The 21327-nt window shown below is 40.1% G+C and overlaps 1 protein-coding gene across 1 annotated transcript; it reads left to right on the top strand.

Moving 5' to 3' along the window:
- Positions 1-408: 408 nt before the first annotated feature.
- Positions 409-21075, top strand: prss16 (serine protease 16). Its single transcript, XM_023283234.3, has 9 exons — positions 409-661; positions 870-1051; positions 2436-2668; positions 5659-5794; positions 9381-9495; positions 17403-17604; positions 18940-19030; positions 19170-19372; positions 19865-21075. The coding sequence occupies exons 1-9, from the start codon at positions 452-454 to the stop codon at positions 19972-19974; spliced, it is 1482 nt and encodes a 493-aa protein (XP_023139002.1). The 5' UTR covers positions 409-451; the 3' UTR covers positions 19975-21075.
- The last annotated feature ends 252 nt before the right edge of the window (positions 21076-21327 follow it).

Here is a 21327-nt window from a genome sequence, read left to right as displayed (position 1 = left end):
GGAGGGGAGCCGTAGTGCTGGTTTGTGGGTCGTTCAGGTACCGTAAAATACAATTTACAGTCTATGGTGTCTCCAAAGAGCAGTGTTTAAACACCCCACTCAACATTTTTGGCGAAGATATGCTAATTTCTAGCTAACTTTCATACGTACGAAACACATTTAGCATTTGCCCAGAACTGGGCTTTGCGTTTCACACTCTCACATCCAGGCATTCAACAAAAGTTGCGCTTTTACATAGTTTTCTGAACATGGTGAATACACACATGTTTTAAAGAAAATTCGCTTTATTTAAAATGTATTTACTTGCATTTTAAGTACATGTAAACTGTATTTTCAGACGACACCTCATATTTCCTATGTTTTATGAGTCATTTAACGCAGCACACGAGTTGTCATGTGACCACAGTCAACTGAATCACAAGCAGCTGGCTGTTTCCCTGTTTGTATCAGTATGGCTTTTCAAACGTTGCTCCCTTGTAAAGTACGCTTATTTTTGCTGTTGTGTCTCTTTGCAGTTGGACAGGGGCAGTCTAAGCTGTATAAGGGCTTCACAAAGTTTAATCAGGTGCAGGATAACAAGCAGGGAAATCTGTTTGAGGAGCAATGGTTCATACAGAAGCTGGATCACTTCAACGGTGCAGACAGCAGAGTGTGGAAGCAAGTAAGTCTGCATGTTATGTTGGTCCTTACAAGGATCAAATGTATGTTTGATGAATTACAAAAGCAATCTCTTAACTAAAATAGTCTAATCAAGGTGTGATCCAATTAAGTACAGTTCACTTTTCTAAAAGTTTCCTTTGCAATATTTACAAACTTCCTGTCTTTATGTGTTAACTCTGAGTATTCTTCTTCCTTATTTCCTCTCACAGAGATACTTTGTGAATGATGCCTTCTACAAAGCTGGTGGTCCAGTGTTTCTGATGATAGGTGGAGAGGGACCAGCGAACCCAGCATGGATGCAGTACGGCACCTGGCTCACCTACGCTGAAAAACTGGGAGCACTCTGCCTGCTACTGGAGCATCGTTTCTATGGAAAGAGCCACCCGACAACGTATGTTTCCCACTGATGAATTATGTCTTGAATATACTTAGTGTATTTGGTCTCTTCAGTTTTGGTTCATGTTGGGTCAGTGTTACAGTAAAATAAGTCAAATGCAGAAGTACAACAGCTGAACGTCAACTTTTCCACATAGGCCTGCCCCAAAGAAACCATGCTCCCCTGAAAATGATTTTAAAAATAGCGGTTGAGTGCCAAAAAAATTATGCCTTTTAACAGAGACACCGGTTTAAATTCTGGGACAGCAGTCATGCAACATGGCAAACTGCTCTGGAACAAGCACAAGAGACAATGCTAAGTTAAGGACCCTCTCCAGTCGTTAATTTAACCTCTAAAAATTCATCTCTGTCTATCAAAGTTTTATATTTGGAGTTTTCTTTTCCCTGAAAATAACCCCTTCCTGCTTTCAGATGGTTAAGACGTAACCCTACACTGTTCCTTGCTCTGAAATATGCCGATCTATGAAGTCCCTGCCTCCTACTCTACCTAACCATCCACACTCTGCAGTTCAAGCACACCAGCTCACCTACAACTCTGCTCAAGCACTGTAAAACCACTCTACAATATGTCAATGTCAAGTTGGAAGCTGGAGTAATTCAGCTATGCATGTTTGACCTTAAACTCATGATTCAGACAGTCCCACTCTGCAAGTCGTCAGGTTTTATTCCTTATGTTTGTTACATGTAAAATCCCAAAAGTTTAAATCTGTGTTTTTGAGACCGTCATCAGTCACTGCAGTTTCAAGGTGAAAACGCTCAGCCATAAAACACTGACTGCTTTTTTCACCCAGGATGTGTCTTTAGCACATATACAACACTGCATAGACATGTTAAAAGGGCAAAAATAATAATAGTTTAAAAGATCTTGAATATTTTCCCCCAAACCTTTAGAGTCATTACAAATTAGACGCTAATGAAGCCTGCTTGTGTATTCTGCTCATCCAGTACTTACAGAGAGGTTGCAGCAGGCAGCAGTTTTGTGCAGGTCTCGTCTCCCATGCTGTTTGATTGCTTACACAGTGGTGTTGTCATCGAAACTTAAATGAACAAATATTGCAGCTTCCCACTGGGAACTGGAGAAGTATCACTTTACAGTATGACTAGTATCAAAGGGCAGTTCTTTATATCACCCTCATCATGTGTTTGCAGCTGGTTGAGGAGTTCCAGCAACTCTGATTGTGCAATACAGTGGAGTCAGAAAAAGGGCATTCAAACAGTCGGCTTCATTTTCACTTTGTATCCAGCAGCTGCACCACTAGATGGCAGCTCTGCACTAAGATGAGGTCAATCGTGCTCATGGTCTTTGTAGTGTATTGCATGGACTGAGTAATGGGGCTGTGTACTGGAAATACTACTAAAATACTCTTTTGTCCATGTAGGGACCTCAGCACAGAAAACCTGCATTTCCTCAGCAGTCGCCAGGCGTTGGCTGACCTGGCACACTTCCGCACTGTGATGGCAGAGACCCGAGGACTGACCAACAGGAAGTGGGTGGCGTTCGGTGGGTCGTACCCAGGCTCTTTAGCTGCTTGGTTCAGGCTGAAGTACCCTCACCTGGTCCACGCCTCTGTGGCCACCAGTGCCCCTGTACATGCTACAGTCAACTTTCCAGGTACGGAGAGACATTGCATGATGTATACCGTTCAAAAGTTTGGGGTCACATAGAAATGTCCTTATTTTTGAAAGAAAAGCAGTTTTGTTGAATGAAGATAACATTAAATTAATCAGAAATCAAGTCTAGACATTGTTAATGTGGTACATGACTATTGTAGGGGGAAACGGCTGCTTTTTAATGGAATATCTACATAGAGGTACAGAGGAAAATTTCCAGCAACCATCACTCCTGTGTTCTAATGCTACATTATGTTAGCTAATGGTGTTGAAAGTCTAACTGATGATTAGAAAACCCTTGTGCAATTATGTTAACGCATGAATTAAAGTGTGAGTTTTCATGGAAAACATGAAATTGTCTGGGTGACCCCAAACTTTTGAACGGTGATGTAACCTGGTGTTAAATTGGAATTAGTAAGTACAGGGCGCTCTTGTCTAGTTATGTCAGGGCTCACAGATCAGACTACAGACAATAGAAAAAGAGACTATGTTGCATCAGAAAGTAGTTTTTTGTTAAAACTGAGCACAGTGTGTTCTGTGGATGTGGATTTTCCAGGAGTTGTTGTAGATGAATTTTTTTTAATGTTATTGCTGACTAAATTGTCTTCACCTTCACTCAAAGTCTAAATAGCCAGATTCTAATCAGGAGAAGCACTTTCTTATTTATTGTTTTTGTATACTTTCTGTTCCTTTTGGCAATTTGGGTGAAAAAACACATTTGTGCACTTTGTGAAGTGCCAAGGGACAACAATACAACACCCAAGTAATATAGAGCTACAAAGACTACACAGCAGTGGCAGAACATTTTCATTGGTATTGACATTTCATTCCGGGTTCAGTAAACATGGACATTTGCCACATATTAAAACAGACATATTTTTGCACTGACCCAACTAAGCTATCAACAGTAACTTATTGGATGAGCATAATAAATTCTGACATTCTTTACTTTTCATTTACTTCAATGATCACAGTCGTTCATGCTTGCAGTAATGCCTCTACTGCAAATATTATTGCATTTATACCACAAAACTGGAAACTCTCTGTGAGAATCCACTTCATTCGCCCTGACAAAATTGTCCAGAAAACAGTAGTAGTTGAAAACAAAAATGTGAGGACAATTCTGATATTGCTGGATTTGACCTGAGTTCCACCTGGTGGTTTCCCTGTGCAAACCGTGAATCTTGTGGAAAACCACTTAGATTTATAAGGGTACATAAGATAAGAAAATGAAATAATTAAGAAAGTCACCTTGTGTGCATAACTTGTCTGCACAGTCTCTTTTAGTTTGGAGACTGTGTTGATTCTGCTGCTTTGTGAAGCTACAGCTGTTTAATAAAGTCAAAGGAAACACAAGCAAGCAGATTTCAGGAGTTATTTTTGTATGTGAGGTGGTGATGCTCTGACACGGAAGGAGATGGAGCCATGACTTGTATATCAGGAGGTAAATCTGAGCTCTGACCATCCAATTTACCCCTGGATATAACCACAAACACATGCACACACAATTACTAAAGCATAGCACTTATATATGCCATTTCATTTTGGGTCATCAGATTTAAACTTTGTGCCAAACTCTTTTAAAAACTTGATTTGCTATCATAAAACAAAGTATAGATACAGATAGATGGTATGCAGAAGTAGCAACCTGCTCTGAAAAGTGAGACAAATGGGCACGTGTCTTGAAGTGCAATACCACCGAGTGCCATAAGGTGCTGGTTCCAGAAAGCACTGGCTCCCATAGACTCCCATTCAAAAGTCATAATAAAAAGCTAAGTCGTGAAATTTTTTTTCAAAAGTCATTATGACGTTTTTCTGTTAAATTAGCTGTTTCTGATCAGTGTTCCAGGGCACCATGTGAAAATAATTAAACATAAATGAATAGAAATAAGGCCTTAAAATGAGTGATGTTTGGGGGTGTGGCTAACTTGATTGACATCAAGGGATCAAATGGTTCACACAGCAGAGCAGGGCTCAAGCCTATATAAGTGGTCAGACAAATATTGTACTTTCTTCTCCAAAAATTCCAAGATGATGGCCAGCGAATAGAACCTCCAGGCTTTAAAATGTCCAAAAACCAGCGGGTGTCGACACAGTAGCTATGTTCATCTTTAAGATACAGTCTATGTAAATACCTGATATCTAATTAGTGCGTGTCAGCTTTACATAATGCACCAAGCAGCACTTATGTTGAAAAAAAACATCCTCTTTGGGATGGACTTTGACTGGAATCTTTACAGCGTGCTCCAATATCAACATCCTCATCGAACACATCAAGCGTTAAATTGAACTCCATAACAATTTTGCAGTTTTGCTCAGCATCTTGGAAGTAAGAGTCCCAGACAGATCAAAGATGAGGGTTCATTCTCTATCTGTGTCTGTGTTGTGCTTGGCTGGGCCTGTTGTTTTCCTCAGGAAGGCTGAAAGCTGGAATCAAGGTCAGAGGAGCTTTGAACCTATGCTGTTCCACCCACACACTCGAACTATCTTGAGGATACTATCGCACACATTTGGGCCACAATCCCTTTGACTTTAGGAAAACACCAGAGACAAAACACCCAGAGAATAGGGTACGTGGTGTACCGACATCAGGTGTCTTTTCCTCCTCCAGTAACTACATACTTATTTTTTTTTCCATAACAACACTGCAGTTAGTCAGCATTATGACCAATAAGAGGCTGGCTTTCACTTAAGAGGGAAATACTCCCAAGATTTTGTAATGTGGAGTTTCTCCTCCGAGGGCATGCTTTTAGAGTTTCATAAACTGTGAAATTCACTCTTCATTTCACTTTCAACCTCACTGAAACCCTTTTCCAAACAGAAACTCTCTCAAGCATTCACACACTTTTTTAACGATGACTTGGTGCTTTTGCAGAGCCTCAAAAATAGTCCTGTATGTTTAACTGGGCTGTTTTTGTGTATTATTGTGGTCTTTTTATAGCAGCCCAGGTTTAAGTGTCCACCCCTCCCTCTGTGTCTGTGTTTTGCCAGAGTACTTGGAGGTTGTGTGGCGTTCGCTGGCCTCAGAGAACGCAGAGTGCCCAGTGCTGGTGAAAAAGGCCTCAGATATCCTCGTGGAACGCCTGAAAGACCCCAAAACCTACGACAACATCACCAAAGACTTCAAGTACAGTTCATTCACTCTCTGGATCCAATCCTTCTCTGTGCTGTTATTTGCTGTAACATTTGAATTTAGCAAGGCTCTGGATTATGGATGTCAGACATGAGGCTGTATTTAAGTCCAAAAATGGAATCTCACTCTTACTATTTATTTTTACTGCACTATGAAGAACTCTTAAATGTCTTATTCACTTTCAATTTTATATAAGCCTTTTGCACAGTGGTTGCTGCCGTGGTTTTTAGCCCGAGGCTTTAATTCATTCCTTATTTGAATAAATTAGTTGCTCTTTTAATTTCTCATGTTCAGATCCGCACTTTGCATGCTAAGAAGTTCCTCTTCTTCTGTGTGGATGTGTGCAGGCCGAGAGGGCTTTGTATTTCCATCTCTCTCCTGTTAGCTTTTGTTGCAGCTTTTTTCCTTCATGGCAGGACAAATTAGACTTCTATTAATCTCATTAGTTAATGAAATTTGGTGACCTGAGACAACTTCCAGCATGGCTTCATTCACCCTCAAACTGAGCTCAAGTCTAATCAGACAGAACAGTGAAAACAAGCTGTGTGCGTGTGCTGGGCTTTTGTTCTGTTACTCAGTAGATAATTAGACTTTTCAAAGTGAAGAAACAGATATAATTGGTTGGGATTGGTTCATTCACTTAGAATATTGGATTAGATGATTAGTATACATGTCCAAACACACTGTGACAAATTGTTCTCCAGCTTGATTGAGGTTAAAGGATTGATAAAAGGCGCTGCTTTTAAAATGCCACATTAATTTGCCCGAGGATGGATATTGCAGTTTTGGGACAATCATGAGATTCTATTATTATTATTCTAGATTATTTGCTTCATTAGGTTATTGCAACTGTTTGGGAAACTCGATACCCCTCTCATACCTGCTCATTAAAGATCCCATATTCCGCTTTTTGGGTGTTTCCTTTTCCTTTAATGTGCTGTGTAGCTGTTTATTGTGCATGTTAAAGTTGTGCAAAACTGCAAAGCCCAAAGTCTGTTGAAAACATTACTTCTCACTTGACTGAAATGACTCATTTGAAGTCCATTTCTTCTGTTACTTATCTACTTCACCTTGTAACACTTTTGCATAATGCCTGTCCAGCAGTTAGTTTCTCCCTCAAACAAGAGTAGGCAGCTTCTTGTGGTCCACCATTGTATCGTTATCACAACTGCTTCTGCTGTCTGACTTTCTGGTCCATTTTCCATACATGTGCTGCAGGTTCAATCTGCATATTCTGTGCATGCGTTGCAATGCCGAGCAATCACACTACTTCTTTTGTAGTGTCGTTGCTATTTTTGCAGAACAGTATGATGCTAAATTGATGTTGACTTTTTGAATGTAAAATGTCATCACTTCATCATTACTCCACCTTGGAACACGGCAGAGTTATGTGACGATCGGCGTACATTTTTCCGTCTGTTTGTCTGTTAGCAACATTACTCAAAAACAGACCAACGGATTTGGATGAAATTTTCAGGGAAGGTCAGAAATGACACAAGGACCAAGTGATTAGATTTTGGCAGTGATGCGACTTGTAGTCGGGATCCACAGATTTGTTAAAGATTTCTGTATCATTGTGAGATAGCGGCACGGCCTCACTGGAACTATGACAACAAGTGAACACTACAGCTGATGATCACATGATTGTGATTCTACTACAAATCGACCGCTGCGGACGTATCGGGACTTATCTGTCAAAAATGATGCACGGAACAACTGATTAAATTGTGGGGGTGTTTCCGAGTCCCATCAATTCCCGCCGCCCGCTACATATTTCGGTCACGTGATTTGGTATCCGTACATAACACACATATGCATAACACACGCCTGTGCCTCAGCACAAAGTCATTGTGTTTGTGGTACATCTATATTAAATGGGCACATTCTATGGCCTATGGTGCTGTGATTTCTGATCATCAATAACTAATCAACAAATGCTGCATTTCTAAAAAAAAAAAAAAAAAAAAAAAAAAGTGCTGCATTTCTGACATATGGGGGAATGAACAGCCTTGGTTGAAGTACTTTTCTTGTTTTATCTTGTTGGATGTTTGACAGTGTTGACAGTGGACAGTGACCTTTAACCAACAAAATCCAAGTGGACATCAGGGACAAATTTGAAGAAATTACCTTCAGGCATTCAGGAGATGTCTGGTTCAAGTTTGGGACGGATGAATATCCTGAAAACACAATGCTTCCAGCCACGTCTGTAGAGCTGCTATTCTAGAAATGTGCTCATGTTCAGACTGTAACTGTAAAGTGACACAGTTACATGCGAGCAGGTGATATCTGGAGACGTGAGATGTTTGAAGAGCAACCATGGCTGTCTTGGTTTGAGTTAGATCCTTTACAGCTTCATGAGCGTCGCCTCGAGCCTTTATGGACTGAGCCTGGGCCTCTGGAATGTCGGACCTGCTCCAGAGAGGGTCTAATGTAGTCTTCGGCCTCTGTAATACAATGGCCACATAACAGTTTGATCCCTTGTTATAGAGATGTTTGGCTTATTTACATCAGTTTTTCCATTAAAGTTTATACTGTTTCTGCAGTAGACACAGAGTTCAATGTATGGTTTTGGTGTTACATAATATAATGCTGTTTTAAAAGCGGAATATTACTTAAGCAGTTATTTTTATTGCTTCATTTTCTCAGCCTCTATTACATGATTTTCTTTTCATTTTCTTCCATTGTTTTTAGTTACAAGCATGAAGTCATTCTTAACATGCTTGCATCATGTCTGCAGTCCTTCTGGCTGTCTCTGATGTTATTTTATATGTATTTAGTTTGTCATAGTGGCTCTAAGGTCAGTCACCATAATGAATAAGCAGACTTAAATGGCTACTATAATGGTGTGGTTTGTCACAGAGACATGAAAACTGCCCCGACCACACTGGGCATCTTTTATTTCAGCTTCTTGCAGACGGCAAAGACTGGAGATGCAGACATGTCCTCATGCAGGCACAAAGGTCACATAGGTGGTTTGGAGGTCTGTCCAGCCTCCAAACCACAGAGAACACAGCACATGCGTCACAATTTCATCATGAAGGAAGTGTCATTTACTGCACACACGGAAGAGTTATTTCCCAAAGGCGGTGTCACGTCATTTGCAAGTTACCTGAATTTACCAGCATAAAGGTCTTACAGAAGCCCAAAGAAGCTCTAACTTTACTATCTCGAATGCTTTCACAGACATGCTTGCACATATATCTACATACATAGACACCCACACCTCAGGGAACAATAACAAACCTCTGTGGCTCATTAGTGTCAACTTGACAGATGACCCTAATCAGTGCAAGTATATTGACTTTGAAAAAATGAGTCACTATTTAATTAAAAAGTGAATTTAGCTGTTCAAGCCTCATGCCAGTCACATATCCTAGCAACCTCTAAACGCATGCTGTGGCAAATTGTGCTGTTTTCACTAAAAACAGCTTGAGTTTGTTTACTAACAAGAAAAAATGTGGCACAGTTGATAACTGCCCTTTTCCCCTCCACCTCCTCCTCCTTCTTCTTCTCTACCTTCTCTGTTCTTTTACTTCCTCTCTTCCATCCTCTCTTCCTCTTTTCTCCTCTCCTGCTCCAGCTTGTGTTCCAAACTGCAGATCCAGACAGAGATGGACTCTGCCTACTTCCTGGAAACGCTGGCTGGCAGCTTCATGGACGTGGTCCAGTACAATGAAGACAACAGGGGGTTTGAGGTGAGAGAGAGTCGGACCAGGCCAAACAGCATTAGTCAAACACAAATACCAATAAATGTTCATTCCAGAGGCTAATGTTAATCTTTTACAGGATTGAGGAAATCAATAACTGACATTTTGTACTGAAATTTGTAATTTTTGGAATGTTTGTCACAGTTTTTCGAGAATCGTAAATTGCAAAAAAACTCCTGCAAGTCATACAGATGGAAATCAGTTGCTGAAAGGAAAATTTCTACTTTTTTGCAGTCTGTCCCCACTTATCCCATTCCACTTCTTGATTCTAATATTTTTCAGACTGATTGTAGCTCCACAGATTTGGTTAATTTGGGGTGCTCATATTCCCTGGGACAAGTCACTGCATTTCCAGTTTTGGATTTAATCCCTAAAAACTTATCTCTGTGCTTCACAGTTAAATATTTAGAAGTTTTTGCCAAGAAATTAATCTCCTCCTGCCTGAAAATGCATAGATCTATGAAGTCAGCTGGAGCCCATTAGCTCACCTAGGACTCTTCTGAAACACTATAAAAATGCTTTACACATTGAAAAAAGGCTTGCTATGTATGGAACCTCATCTCTCTGAAACCCTCATATAGACATGTTAACAAGGTAAAAAAAAAAAAAAAAAAAGGTTCATTTCTACTGGAGAGGGTCTTCATAGGTTAAAGTCGGAACAAAAATCAGTCGGTATTTCTCAGTTGAGGATGCTTCTTTGGTAGGAAGGTCCTTTCAAGTTGCGTCCTTCACAGGCAAAGCAATACTCCTTCCTGTCATTTGATGGAACAATCTCCTGAATACAGGCGTGCATTTCTGAAAAGGTCTCAACTTTAATTTCAAGCGTAATATAGTGGTTCATTTGAGAACACAGAGTACTATATGTACCGACGTCCCTGAAAATTCACTGAGCGAAGGACTCCTCGGACATCTTTTAGTGGGATTCAGTCTAATAGTGTGCTAGGAATGCAGCTGTTCGGGATTTCTTCTGGGAGAAGCACTCTGTGTGCAAGAAAGACCAGATATTACTTTAAATAGAGACTGACACTAACAGCCTCCATCTACAAGGTGTACTGATTCGTGTCTGCAGCTGTTGGGTTAGATATATGGTAACACCCCTGTGCCGGTGTGACAGTCAACTCTTATTGAAGCAATATATTAAGTATGACATGATTTATGCAAGTTGACCTATGATACAAGAAACTAAGTTTGTGGAGAGTTTTTGTTGACCAGGGCTTGGCCTTACAATCCAGGAAGGCAGCTATAAGGTGTATCAGGGTTACAGACAGCCCAAGCAGTATTCGGAAACATAATAAACCTTCTATTCCCTAACAGCGAGAGACCCTGAGATATGGCCTTGTAAGAGAGTCTCCAGGGTTGTTTCTGAGGCCTGTTGCTTGCTTACTTTGTCTACATGTCTGCATGAGAAGGAGAGCCTGTTTTGCAACCTACTTAAACTATAGGTGGCTTGTGGCTCAACAAAAAGGGAGGCCAGCTCAAGAGATAATGTTGGAAGTTAGGAGGTAGGTTTTGAAAGAATGACATCAATCTAGTTTGATTAAAGCTGCCTATATTTTATACTGATACTTAATACTCCTCCCTTTTTAGTTGAAAGGTTCCTGATGAAATGGTAAAATCCCCCCTTTAAAGGCCAAGATAATGACAAAAGTACATAAAATAATAATAATAATAGCATTAAGTGTAGACGCCAACTTGCTGATGCTACATTTTTGAGAATACTGTTTTTATACAGACAAAATTAAATGTATCTGTCCTAACCTAGTGAGCAGTTGGAAGAAAAATGGGCAAAAAATGTAGATAACAAAAGGATTTTTCCAATTTCCTAAAAGGTCCCTCGATGATTTTCCCCATAATGACTCCTTGGCATGGTTAAAAGCACTGGAAAACAAAATGCTTTGGGAGCAGTCTATTTCAGTGATTCACAATTAGGATAGATTTAGACCACGAAAAAACTCTGTAGTCTCTGGTTATGGCTGCAAGCTGTACAGGGGCCCCTCAAGGACATCAATGTCGTCCCAATCTGGTCAGTTTGTTGTAACATTTTCAGATGGCTTTTCTTTGTCAGTTTAATCTGCAGCAACTTTAACATTACCAACTGTAAAGCTCAGCAGATTTAATGACCATTATTTACCACAAACATCTGTAAAAATGAGAAAACTCTTTTAGATCTCAGGTCCACTGGTGGTCATGGCCCTGTTGCAGTACATAATCATGTCATCAGACAATTCATATAGATAGCAGCCTTCACTGGCATTTCTATGTCACAGACAGCAGATGCAATGCTGACATCTGTGTTTTTTGGAGACTTTTCAGAATTTTAAGGAATGTTATTTGTCATCAAGCTACAGTAGAGTATGTTTAGTAGTCAGTTTTTGAAAAATCTGGAGTGAAAATTAAAGAATTCCGGTAAGCATTGCATGATCCCACCATAGAAGGACATCATTGCATCATTACATTAGTTCATCTCTCTCTGTCTCTAGTTTAAAATACTTCACCAATGTAGCACTACGCTCTTGTACCATAATGGACCGTTATAGTAATGATGAAGAGTTTACAGCCATGCTAGTGGCTCAGTGAGGCTTTGTTGATTTGAGTTTAATGTAAGAATGCTGATGCTGAGTTTGTTTCACAAGTCAGTATGCTGTATGGAGCACTTTCCTGTCACTACATTAGTCAAAGGACTGACGAGGCTGATGGTACTTCCTCTGGGGACTTTGAATGGCGTACAAGGTTTTAGGCTTATCTATTTGATAGGTGTTGAGATATTTTACACGCTAACTGAAAACTACCAAAGTCATCATGATGCATCTTCTGGGGACCACGAATGTCTTTGCAATCCAGCCAATAGCTGTTGAGATGTTTCAGTCCAGACTACAGTGGTAAACAGGCCAAGCGGCCAGCATCCCCATCACTGACGGTATATAAAGATGGTCATGGTCTGTCCTGTGACAGCATGCACCTCTCACTCAGAGCAGCCCTGTGCTTTATCATGCAAAACTGTAAGCCTCAATACAATTTAAAGGAGTGAGTTCCATAAAAAAAATTTTAAAAAACAGTGAGATCACAGGCTTTATTGTAATTCAACCTTTCTTCTTCCAAGGCAGCATCTTGTACCCACAATGCAAAATTACTGCTGGTAGCTCATTCAGAGATTCCAGTGTGTCATACGACTAGCAGCTAATGTAGCTTCATCTTACTAACTTCAAGCAGAGATGAGGAAGTGACTACAGAGGTCCATTAAGATCGCCTCCCTATAACTCCTTTTAACTTTAAATTTATAAACTTGTTGTCTTCAACCTCAAACAATAATGACTCAGCTCCATCACCTGAGTTCATTTTCTGACTTCCCACAGCTCCTTCTGGAGTTGCGCATCTCTACTTTGTCATATGGAGTAGTACTCCCCAACATCTGTAAACAGACTTTTATGCACAAAATCTATGAATTTGTATTTGAAACTTACTTCTAGTGGGCCGTGTGTGTGACTGTTCATACAATTGTGCTTAGCTGTATGACAGATGTCTTTGTGACATATGTGGTGTCTGTGCAGCAGTTCCTTTGATGCATGATTATTTTCTATTTCTGAAGACAGAAATGCTACTTTGTATCACAATACACATTTTTAAAAAACCTCTATTGTAATTATGTAGGTAGACAATAAATTATAAGTATTGACTGATTGTCCTGCCATAGTCCCCCACTTGTACAGCACCTTTAAACAAGCCTCCATTATGCTGAGATGTGCACATGGATTTTATCTCCATTATTATCTCTTACTGTACATCTGATTCCGTTTTCTTTTTTGCTGTCCTTTTTTTTTTTTTTTTTTTACCAGTTACCCCTCTTTTCCTCTCCCTTTTTTTCATCCCATCCCCTCTCTGTCCCCCTGGTGCCTTGAGGAGACGTGAGTCAGGTTACCAATAAGCTGATGTGAAAAAGTAACAAAAGACTCTTTGGTCTCTCTGGTTTCCTGTCGCCCCAAGCTAAAGAGACGCTTATAAAAGAACTGAGAGGAGCGGTGGGCCACAGAATCCACAGCACTAGCAGACAAGCAGAGCCAACAGCTGCCTCTCTGACACAAAGGGCTGGGTACAGAGCAAACTAGTAGGTTTTAGGTACCACTGAGGAATTTGGGTAAGAACTAGAAGTGAGGTGTAACTCAATCAGAAGAGTCAGAGCGGTGGCTTCTCAGTCGAAGGGTTATCAATGGGGTGCTTTATAAAATACGGAAGGACATTATGTAAGGCTACAGCTTGTAGAACAAGTACTAACAGTTCCTCTTTTTACACAGAGGATGCAGGGACATGCAGAAGGGATAGTGGTCATGGGTCATTTATAGTTAACAAGACTTTAATTTTGCACGTAAGCATGACTGTAATGACAGCCAACTGTTTACTGCTTAAACCTTTATTCCAGTAAGTAACGCACTTTGTTTCAGGCAAGGGCATGCATGGAGCGGGAATTCTGCAGTGCCAGTCATAGTGGCTCTTTGACTGGTACTGCATGAATACAAAGAGCTGATCACTCCCATTATCCAGAAGTTGAGATTCATAAGTTTCCCTGATTTGGATTTGTCTTCTCCTCTGAGCAATGATTAATTTGATTCATCTCAAGTCATTACTCCGCCAAGGAACGTGGCGGAGTTATGTGATGATCGGCATACGTTTGTTTGTCTGTCTGTTAACAACATTACTCAAAAACGGACAAACGGATTTGGATGAAAATTTCAGTGAAGATCAGAAATGACACAAGGACCAAGTGATTAGATTTGGGCAGTGATGTAGCTTATAGTCTGGATCCACAGATTTGTTAAAGATTTCTGTATAATTGCAAGATAGCAGCACTGCATCACTGTAACTATGACAACAAGTGAACGCTACGTCAGCTACCTGCTGACGATCACACGATTGCAATCCTACTACAAATCAACCGCTGCGGACCATTAATTTTTTAAAGATTTCATCCGTTGGAAATCATACAACAACTGAGCAGCCTTGGTGGAGTACTGCGCTCTGTGAGTGCTTGTCTTGTTTTGATATGTAACAGTTGAACACCAAGGTTTTCATAAATTGTAAGCCGCAAGCGATGCATTCACATGTACAGAGAAACCTCATTAAGTTTTTGTCCGTAGTCTTGTGGGCAAAGCACTCAGAAATTAGGAATTCCAGATAGTACAATAAAGATGTTCTCCTCCACAGACAGGTAAAAACTAAACTTTTTCAGTTTTTGTGCATATTACTGCAGAGACACCAGGTGAATTTCACCTTCGCTTTCAAAATATTCAATTTTATCTAACGATCGACCTGTCCCTTTTGTCGCGCAACTAGTCAGTGTCCCATAACCTGGAATCTTAGAATGCCTTGTGAGGCTACTCTTGCATGTCCAGTAGGAAATGACTGATGCCAATCTTGTCATTGCTTCCCACCTCTTTCAAAAGGGTCAGCAACAATAATCTTGATATATCCCTGTGCATTCAGAGAGTTGATTCAAAGGATAGATTTGTTTCCAGCTTGCTTAGAATCAGTTCATCTTGGTGGCGCCATCATTTCTTCTACACAATGTTCAAAATAATTAAAACAAAATTGGCTACTCTGAAGTAAAAACACTCTATCCCACATAGAAACAGCACTCACTTTCATGTGGCATTATTAAAGAGTTAATTACATAAAATCTCCAAAAACAATCTCATAACAAGGTTCATTCATTCAACAGCTGTTTTGGACTTTCTTCCCATATGAGAGTGCTGGAAGAACTAATAAATGGAGCTTTAGATCAGATTGTTTACCCAAAAGCATGATCTCTGACTTTATTTCTTGTGACATCGAGCCGTGCAGATAGTTTCACTTCACAATACCACTTTGTATTGTGGCTAGGGTATACTGCCAGCTTAGCCGCCAGGCCAGCAATCACATCTGCTCCTCAAGCTGAGCTCCAGTAGTGTGCCATTTACATCACCCTATACAATGAATAGTCTGAGCTCCAGTACATGAGTGATTAGTATTTAATTGATTTCCGACGGATAAGTCTGCTAAGTCCACAAAGGTTGGTTTATAGTAGGATCAAAATCATGTGATCGTCAGCAGGCAGCTGACGTAGTGTTCACTTGTTGTCATAGTTACAGTGATGTTGTGCTGCTATCTCGCAATGATACAGAAGTCTTTAACAAATCTGTGGATCCAGACTATAAGCCGCATCACTGCCAAAATCTAATCACTTGGTCCTTGTGTCATTTCTGACCTTCCCTGAAAATTTCATCCAAATCCGTTTGTCTGTTTTTGAGTAATGTTGCTAACAGACAAACAGATGGATAAACCTACGCCGATCATCACATAACTCTGCCGTTCTGTGGCAGAGTAAAAAAGTCACATTTGTTTTACGCAAATGATTGTCTACACTCAGTAGATCATAACATTTTGAAATTCCACTTACCAGTCAGTTTATCTTTAACCCTTATCAGTACATGTGGCAAAACCTATTAATCTGTACACTTGGGGTCCAGCTGGACCCCAGTAGTATTTCATCTGTTTCACATTTCTGTACCTGTCCATATCCTCTCAATATATATTTTCTTAAAATGTGTGTCATCTGTAGATACAAACATGAAAGAAACAATGAAACTTGGGTGACTTATGATGTTTTTATTCAAGAGAAAATGAAATGAGAGTAACACAACATTTTCACTATTTTCATACAGTACTTTGGTGGTTTTTGATGCAGAATCATGTGCAGGAAATGGAATTAACATGTCCCATTATACCTCTGATGGTACAAAGTAAGGAGACATTAATCGTTCTTAGTATAATAGCATATATATGGTTCTTTTGATTAAAACTGCCCTCTTTGCCACTGGGGTCCAGGTGTGAGTACGAGTGTGATTGTTTGTCCTGTTTTAAGTTACTGTATTATTTTGAAGTTATTCTCTTTTTCACTGTGAAGCACTTTAGTCACCCTCTGGGCTGTTGTAAAGGGCTATAGAAACAAACTTTGATCGCCATAGTTCAGATCATTGCTATTGATGATTACTGACATGTGTTGCTTACAATATTAGTCTAAGAACTCCTGAATTGAAATGAAAGACAATGCAACTGAAGCAGTCATCACAAGAGCAACATAACACAAACATGCATAAATAAAAGATGCACAGTCTGGCTGGGGGCTGCACAGTGGAGTGGTGGTTAGCACCATTGCCCGGTTTGCGTCCCGGCCTTCCCGGGATCTTTCTGCATGGAGTTTGCATGTTCTCCCTGTGCATGAGTGGGTTTTCTTTGGGTTCTCCGGCTTCTTCCCACAGTCCAAAAATATGATGAGGTTATCTGATTATTCTAAATTGCCCGTAGGTTTGAATGTGAGGGTGATTGATTGTCTGTATATGTATCCCTGTGATACACTGGCGACCTGTCCAGGGTGTCCCCTTCCTTCGCCCCGAGTCAGCTGGGATAGACTCCAGCCCCCGACGACCCTAATTAGGATTAAATGGTGTATAAATAATGGATGGATGGACAGTCAAGCTGTAGTCTGGCTGGGGTCCACATGGACCCCAAACGATTTTTTTTATATATATACACCACAAACCTGGTTGGAATCAAATAAGCTTTAGTGGATGTGATGGCAACTAGGTGGATGACAACTACCTAAAGGGACTGAAAAATCCAACTTGCAAATAAAAAGATATGACAAGTGAAGCACTTGGAGTCCGCATGCACCTCAACTGTACTAATGAGGGTTAAATAAATTCAATTATATTTTTATCTTTTGACTGTTTCTATCATTTCACTACAGTACAGTGAATGTTGTGGCAATATTTTCACACATGAAAACCATTCCTAAAGAGCTGTTAAGAAAAGTAATCTTTTCTAATTTGCGTCTTTCCTTCTCTTTTTCTCTGTGTCGGTGTCAGGGTGTGATGGGCACCAACATCACAATCAAGGTGCTGTGTAGTGTGATGGGTGACGCTTCACTGGGAGATCCTTATGCCCGATACGTTGCTGTGGCCCGCCTCATGATGGACACCTTCTCTACTAAATGCCTGGACACCAGCTTCAGTACCTACATTAGAGACATGACTAATACATCCTGGGATGGGCCAGCTGCAGGGGGAGGTAGGTGTGGACGGTTTGTACTGGGAAGTGGTATTTTGTTTGTGCAAATAAGGTTATTTTAGTTGGTTACTTCATGACTGCTGCAAAACAGCTATTTTTAGGTACCTTGTATTTTGGGGTGGCTTTTGTTGTTCGGTTGTCAGGTAGTGTGTTTGTCTTCAAATGATGCAGAAAATCTGTAATGTCTCATCGAAACTTTCCACTGTCCCCCCAAGTATAACCCAGGAGCAATCAAGTGCAGCAGCCCAAGGACACAGAATATAATGCAACCACAAGACAGGCTGTGTGTTTGGATGTGGTTACATTCATAAGCTAGCAAACCAATCTTTGGGTTTTGGTGAAAGGCTTTTTATGGAAAGGCAGATTATAACTAACAAAAATAAAAGACAGACAGGTTGTGGCAAAGTAGGAACACCAAAAGTGTAGTTATCCCAAATACAGTGACTATGAATAATATTCACCCCCTTGGAAATTTTCCCTATTTATTGTTTTTCAACGCTAAATCATGGTCTTGTACAAGAATTTGCAAAAACGATTCTTTCATGTCAAAGTAAACAGATTTTTATTAAGTAATGTAAATTAATTTCAAATAGACTAGGTCAGAATTACAGCACTGAGCCTGTGTGAATCTACCTCCTGAATTTTTCTTGCAGAGTGCATCAGATTGTCCTTCAGGATTTTCCTTTACTTTGCTGCATTCATTTTATGTTCTACCTATAGAAGCCTTTCAGAGCCTGCTGCCGAGAAGCAATCCCACATAATGATGCTGCCACCGCCGTGCATAACAGTGGGAATGGTGTGTTTGTGATGCTGTGCAGTGTTTGGTGTCGGCCAAAAAACAAAACAAATTAATTGACCACAATTCACTATTAAAATAGGAGCTGAATACTTTTTATATACTAGTGTACTATTAATATCACATATATACAGTATGTGTACGTATATACTGTATAATAATAATATTATTCTTCCGACATGCAACAAGTTTGCATGGTTGAAATGAATTCTTTGTGTTCCATCTTGTGTCATTGCTCTGGGTTGGTGGTTCTTGTTCCCAGCTCCAGCTTCATGAGTGGGAGGGCTGAGGGGGATCACTGAAACAGGATGTGGTCTCTTGAAAAACCACTGAGATGCCTGTATAAACTAATCCAGCCACCCCCTTGTGTTGTGGCTTCAATTGCACTCTTTCCCCTGTTAGTTAGGGCTGTATAACTGAATGTGAATACTTTTTTTGAGGCCATTTTTAACTAATTGTTAGCCCTGTGTTATTAGTGCCTTCATTTCAGACAACCAAATGAACATTGTGACCATGAGTAATTTTCTGTTTATTGTCAGGGAGACAGTGGGTCTACCAGACCTGCAGTGAATTTGGATTTTACCAGAGCACCGATTCACCCAACCAGCCATTCACCGGCTTCCCTCTTGCGTGAGTACACCAGACATGGCTGCTTTGCCTAATAAACTCATAATCGTGTTGTTTTAAACACCTCTGCACCTGCTCTGGTTTCACCTGCAATCATTTCCACATCACATTGCAGTGTTAATCTGTTGTTATTTTCATCCAGGTATCAGGTGAAACAGTGTGCAGACTTCTACAATATCAGTGCAGAGCAGGTGGCAGAGGCTGTCGCCCAGACTAATGAGTATTATGGCGGCTATGACATCCGCTCCAGCAGGATAGTTTTCCCCAACGGCTCCATTGACCCCTGGCACGCCTTGGGGATCACCCAGGACATCGCTCCTGACCTGCCTGCTGTTTTCATCAAAGGTGAGAACAAATAATGCATAATGGATGTTGCCACTGAAATTCACCCATTTACTCCTAATACATATTCATTTGGTAATTTGCTTTTTGAAATCCTTCCAGACATTAAGGTGAGAACTGGACTGAGTTTGAATGAATGAACGGTTTTTAGAACTCAAGGTTACAAATAGCTACATAATCATCAAAGCAAATGTTGTACCTGTGTGTCGAAATAGAATCAGATTTGACTTGATAAACTTAACACTTAATAAAGAGGTAATTTAACAAAGTTTTCTGTACATTTTTGAGTAAACTCCATGCCTAATATACAATGAGTCTTTTGTGCAATGTATGTTGTAGCCTAAGACTGAGAAGCCAAGCAAACGTTTCACAGTAGAACAATGCCTTACTTGTTCAACTCTAATTTTAATAGGTGGATAATTGTTTTTGGAACTCTCTGTTTCCCCCAGTTTTTTGCTGCTGTATCCCTGATGTTTATATTTTTCTCTGATCCAGGAACAGCTCACTGTGCCAACATGTACCCAGCCAGGGGAGAAGATCTCCCACAGCTGTCTCTGGCCCGTGACCACATCTACGTACTCCTCCAGCAGTGGATGAAACAGTAACTGACCATTAAGAAAGCCAATCAGTGACTTAGCAAAGCAAACGTAGAATTCTGGATCACTGATGCTGGAACATGACTGCTTATTTTGCTGCCAAAATTTATCGCTTCTTGAAATGACACTTTGCACAAGCATCTGTAGGTACAAAATTCAGGTATTTTAAAGGGGATCTATTATGCTTTTCATTATTTTCTGACATGTATATAAGGTTAGAAAGTCAGATGTTGACATTAAATGTGGTCAAAAGTTTCTAATGGTTTTTTTTACTTTTGCTTCTCACTTGGCTGACATTAGCTCGTCACAAAGGTCTTTATACAGTCTTCTGTTCAAAGCACAGCACTGCCATGATGTCAAACTACTTTCTAAATGTATGTGCATGTTCTAGCAAAAGAATATACGAATAACTAACAATGCAGGGAGATATAATACAGCTGTTTGCTGACAGCACAATAGCATTGTTCTTGCTACATTACGGTTGTTATTATTCATTTAGGGGTTTTTTTGTTGTTTTTTTTTTTTTACAGCAGATGCTTTTCATATCAGTTGGCATACCCATCAACAGGCCCATATATGTAGAAAAATATTTATATGTGACTGGTCAAAGAAAAACTGAATCTACCATTATGTCACATAATGAACAGCTAACAGGCACATATTTGCAGAAACAGACAGAAACATCCTGCTATAACATTTGTTGCTGTAGATGTTCGTGTCATGCTATCCTCATATTCTGAATCAAATTTATACTCTATAATTTAAGACATTGTCATTTGCAATCAAGAATGAAAGCTTATGCCACTTAGTAGGCTTACAGTTTGCTTTCAGAACTTGCACCACGGCAAGCACTGGGGTGCTGACCCTAGGCAGGCTTCCAGAGGCTGTCCAATCAGAGGAAAGTGGGCTTTTTGAGCGGGGGCCCTTACAGTGACACAAGGCTACTAAAATGCCAGTATTAGATTAAGCATTTTTTGAACTGTGAATTGTGCAAAGCTACTATATGAAGTCCCAGAATACAAATATAGAGTTGGAAATTGGAAACGTGTCTCCTTTAAATAAGTGAGACACTTTTGAGCTGATAAATAAAGATGTTTATGATTTTCTGCATTTTCAGTTTCATTCTGAGTTCCGCCACAAAGGTGAACAATAATTAGACTCATGGACTGGTTACTGGGACAGGTGGAACATTGAATGAGAATTAGTCATTGGTTTATTTAGTCCTAACCTTATGAACTGCATGAACACTTTTTTTTTTGTTCTGGTTAGCATAGTGAAACTTTTAAGTCATTGCTTGCCTATGGCTGATGTGTAGTAATTCAGGAAAGACCACACAATCTTTCAATAATATTTTCGGGGCAG

Source organism: Amphiprion ocellaris, chromosome 7 (genome assembly GCF_022539595.1).
Source record: "Amphiprion ocellaris isolate individual 3 ecotype Okinawa chromosome 7, ASM2253959v1, whole genome shotgun sequence".
Taxonomy (NCBI): domain Eukaryota; kingdom Metazoa; phylum Chordata; class Actinopteri; family Pomacentridae; genus Amphiprion; species Amphiprion ocellaris.
This window is presented reverse-complemented; position numbering and strand designations above follow the sequence as displayed.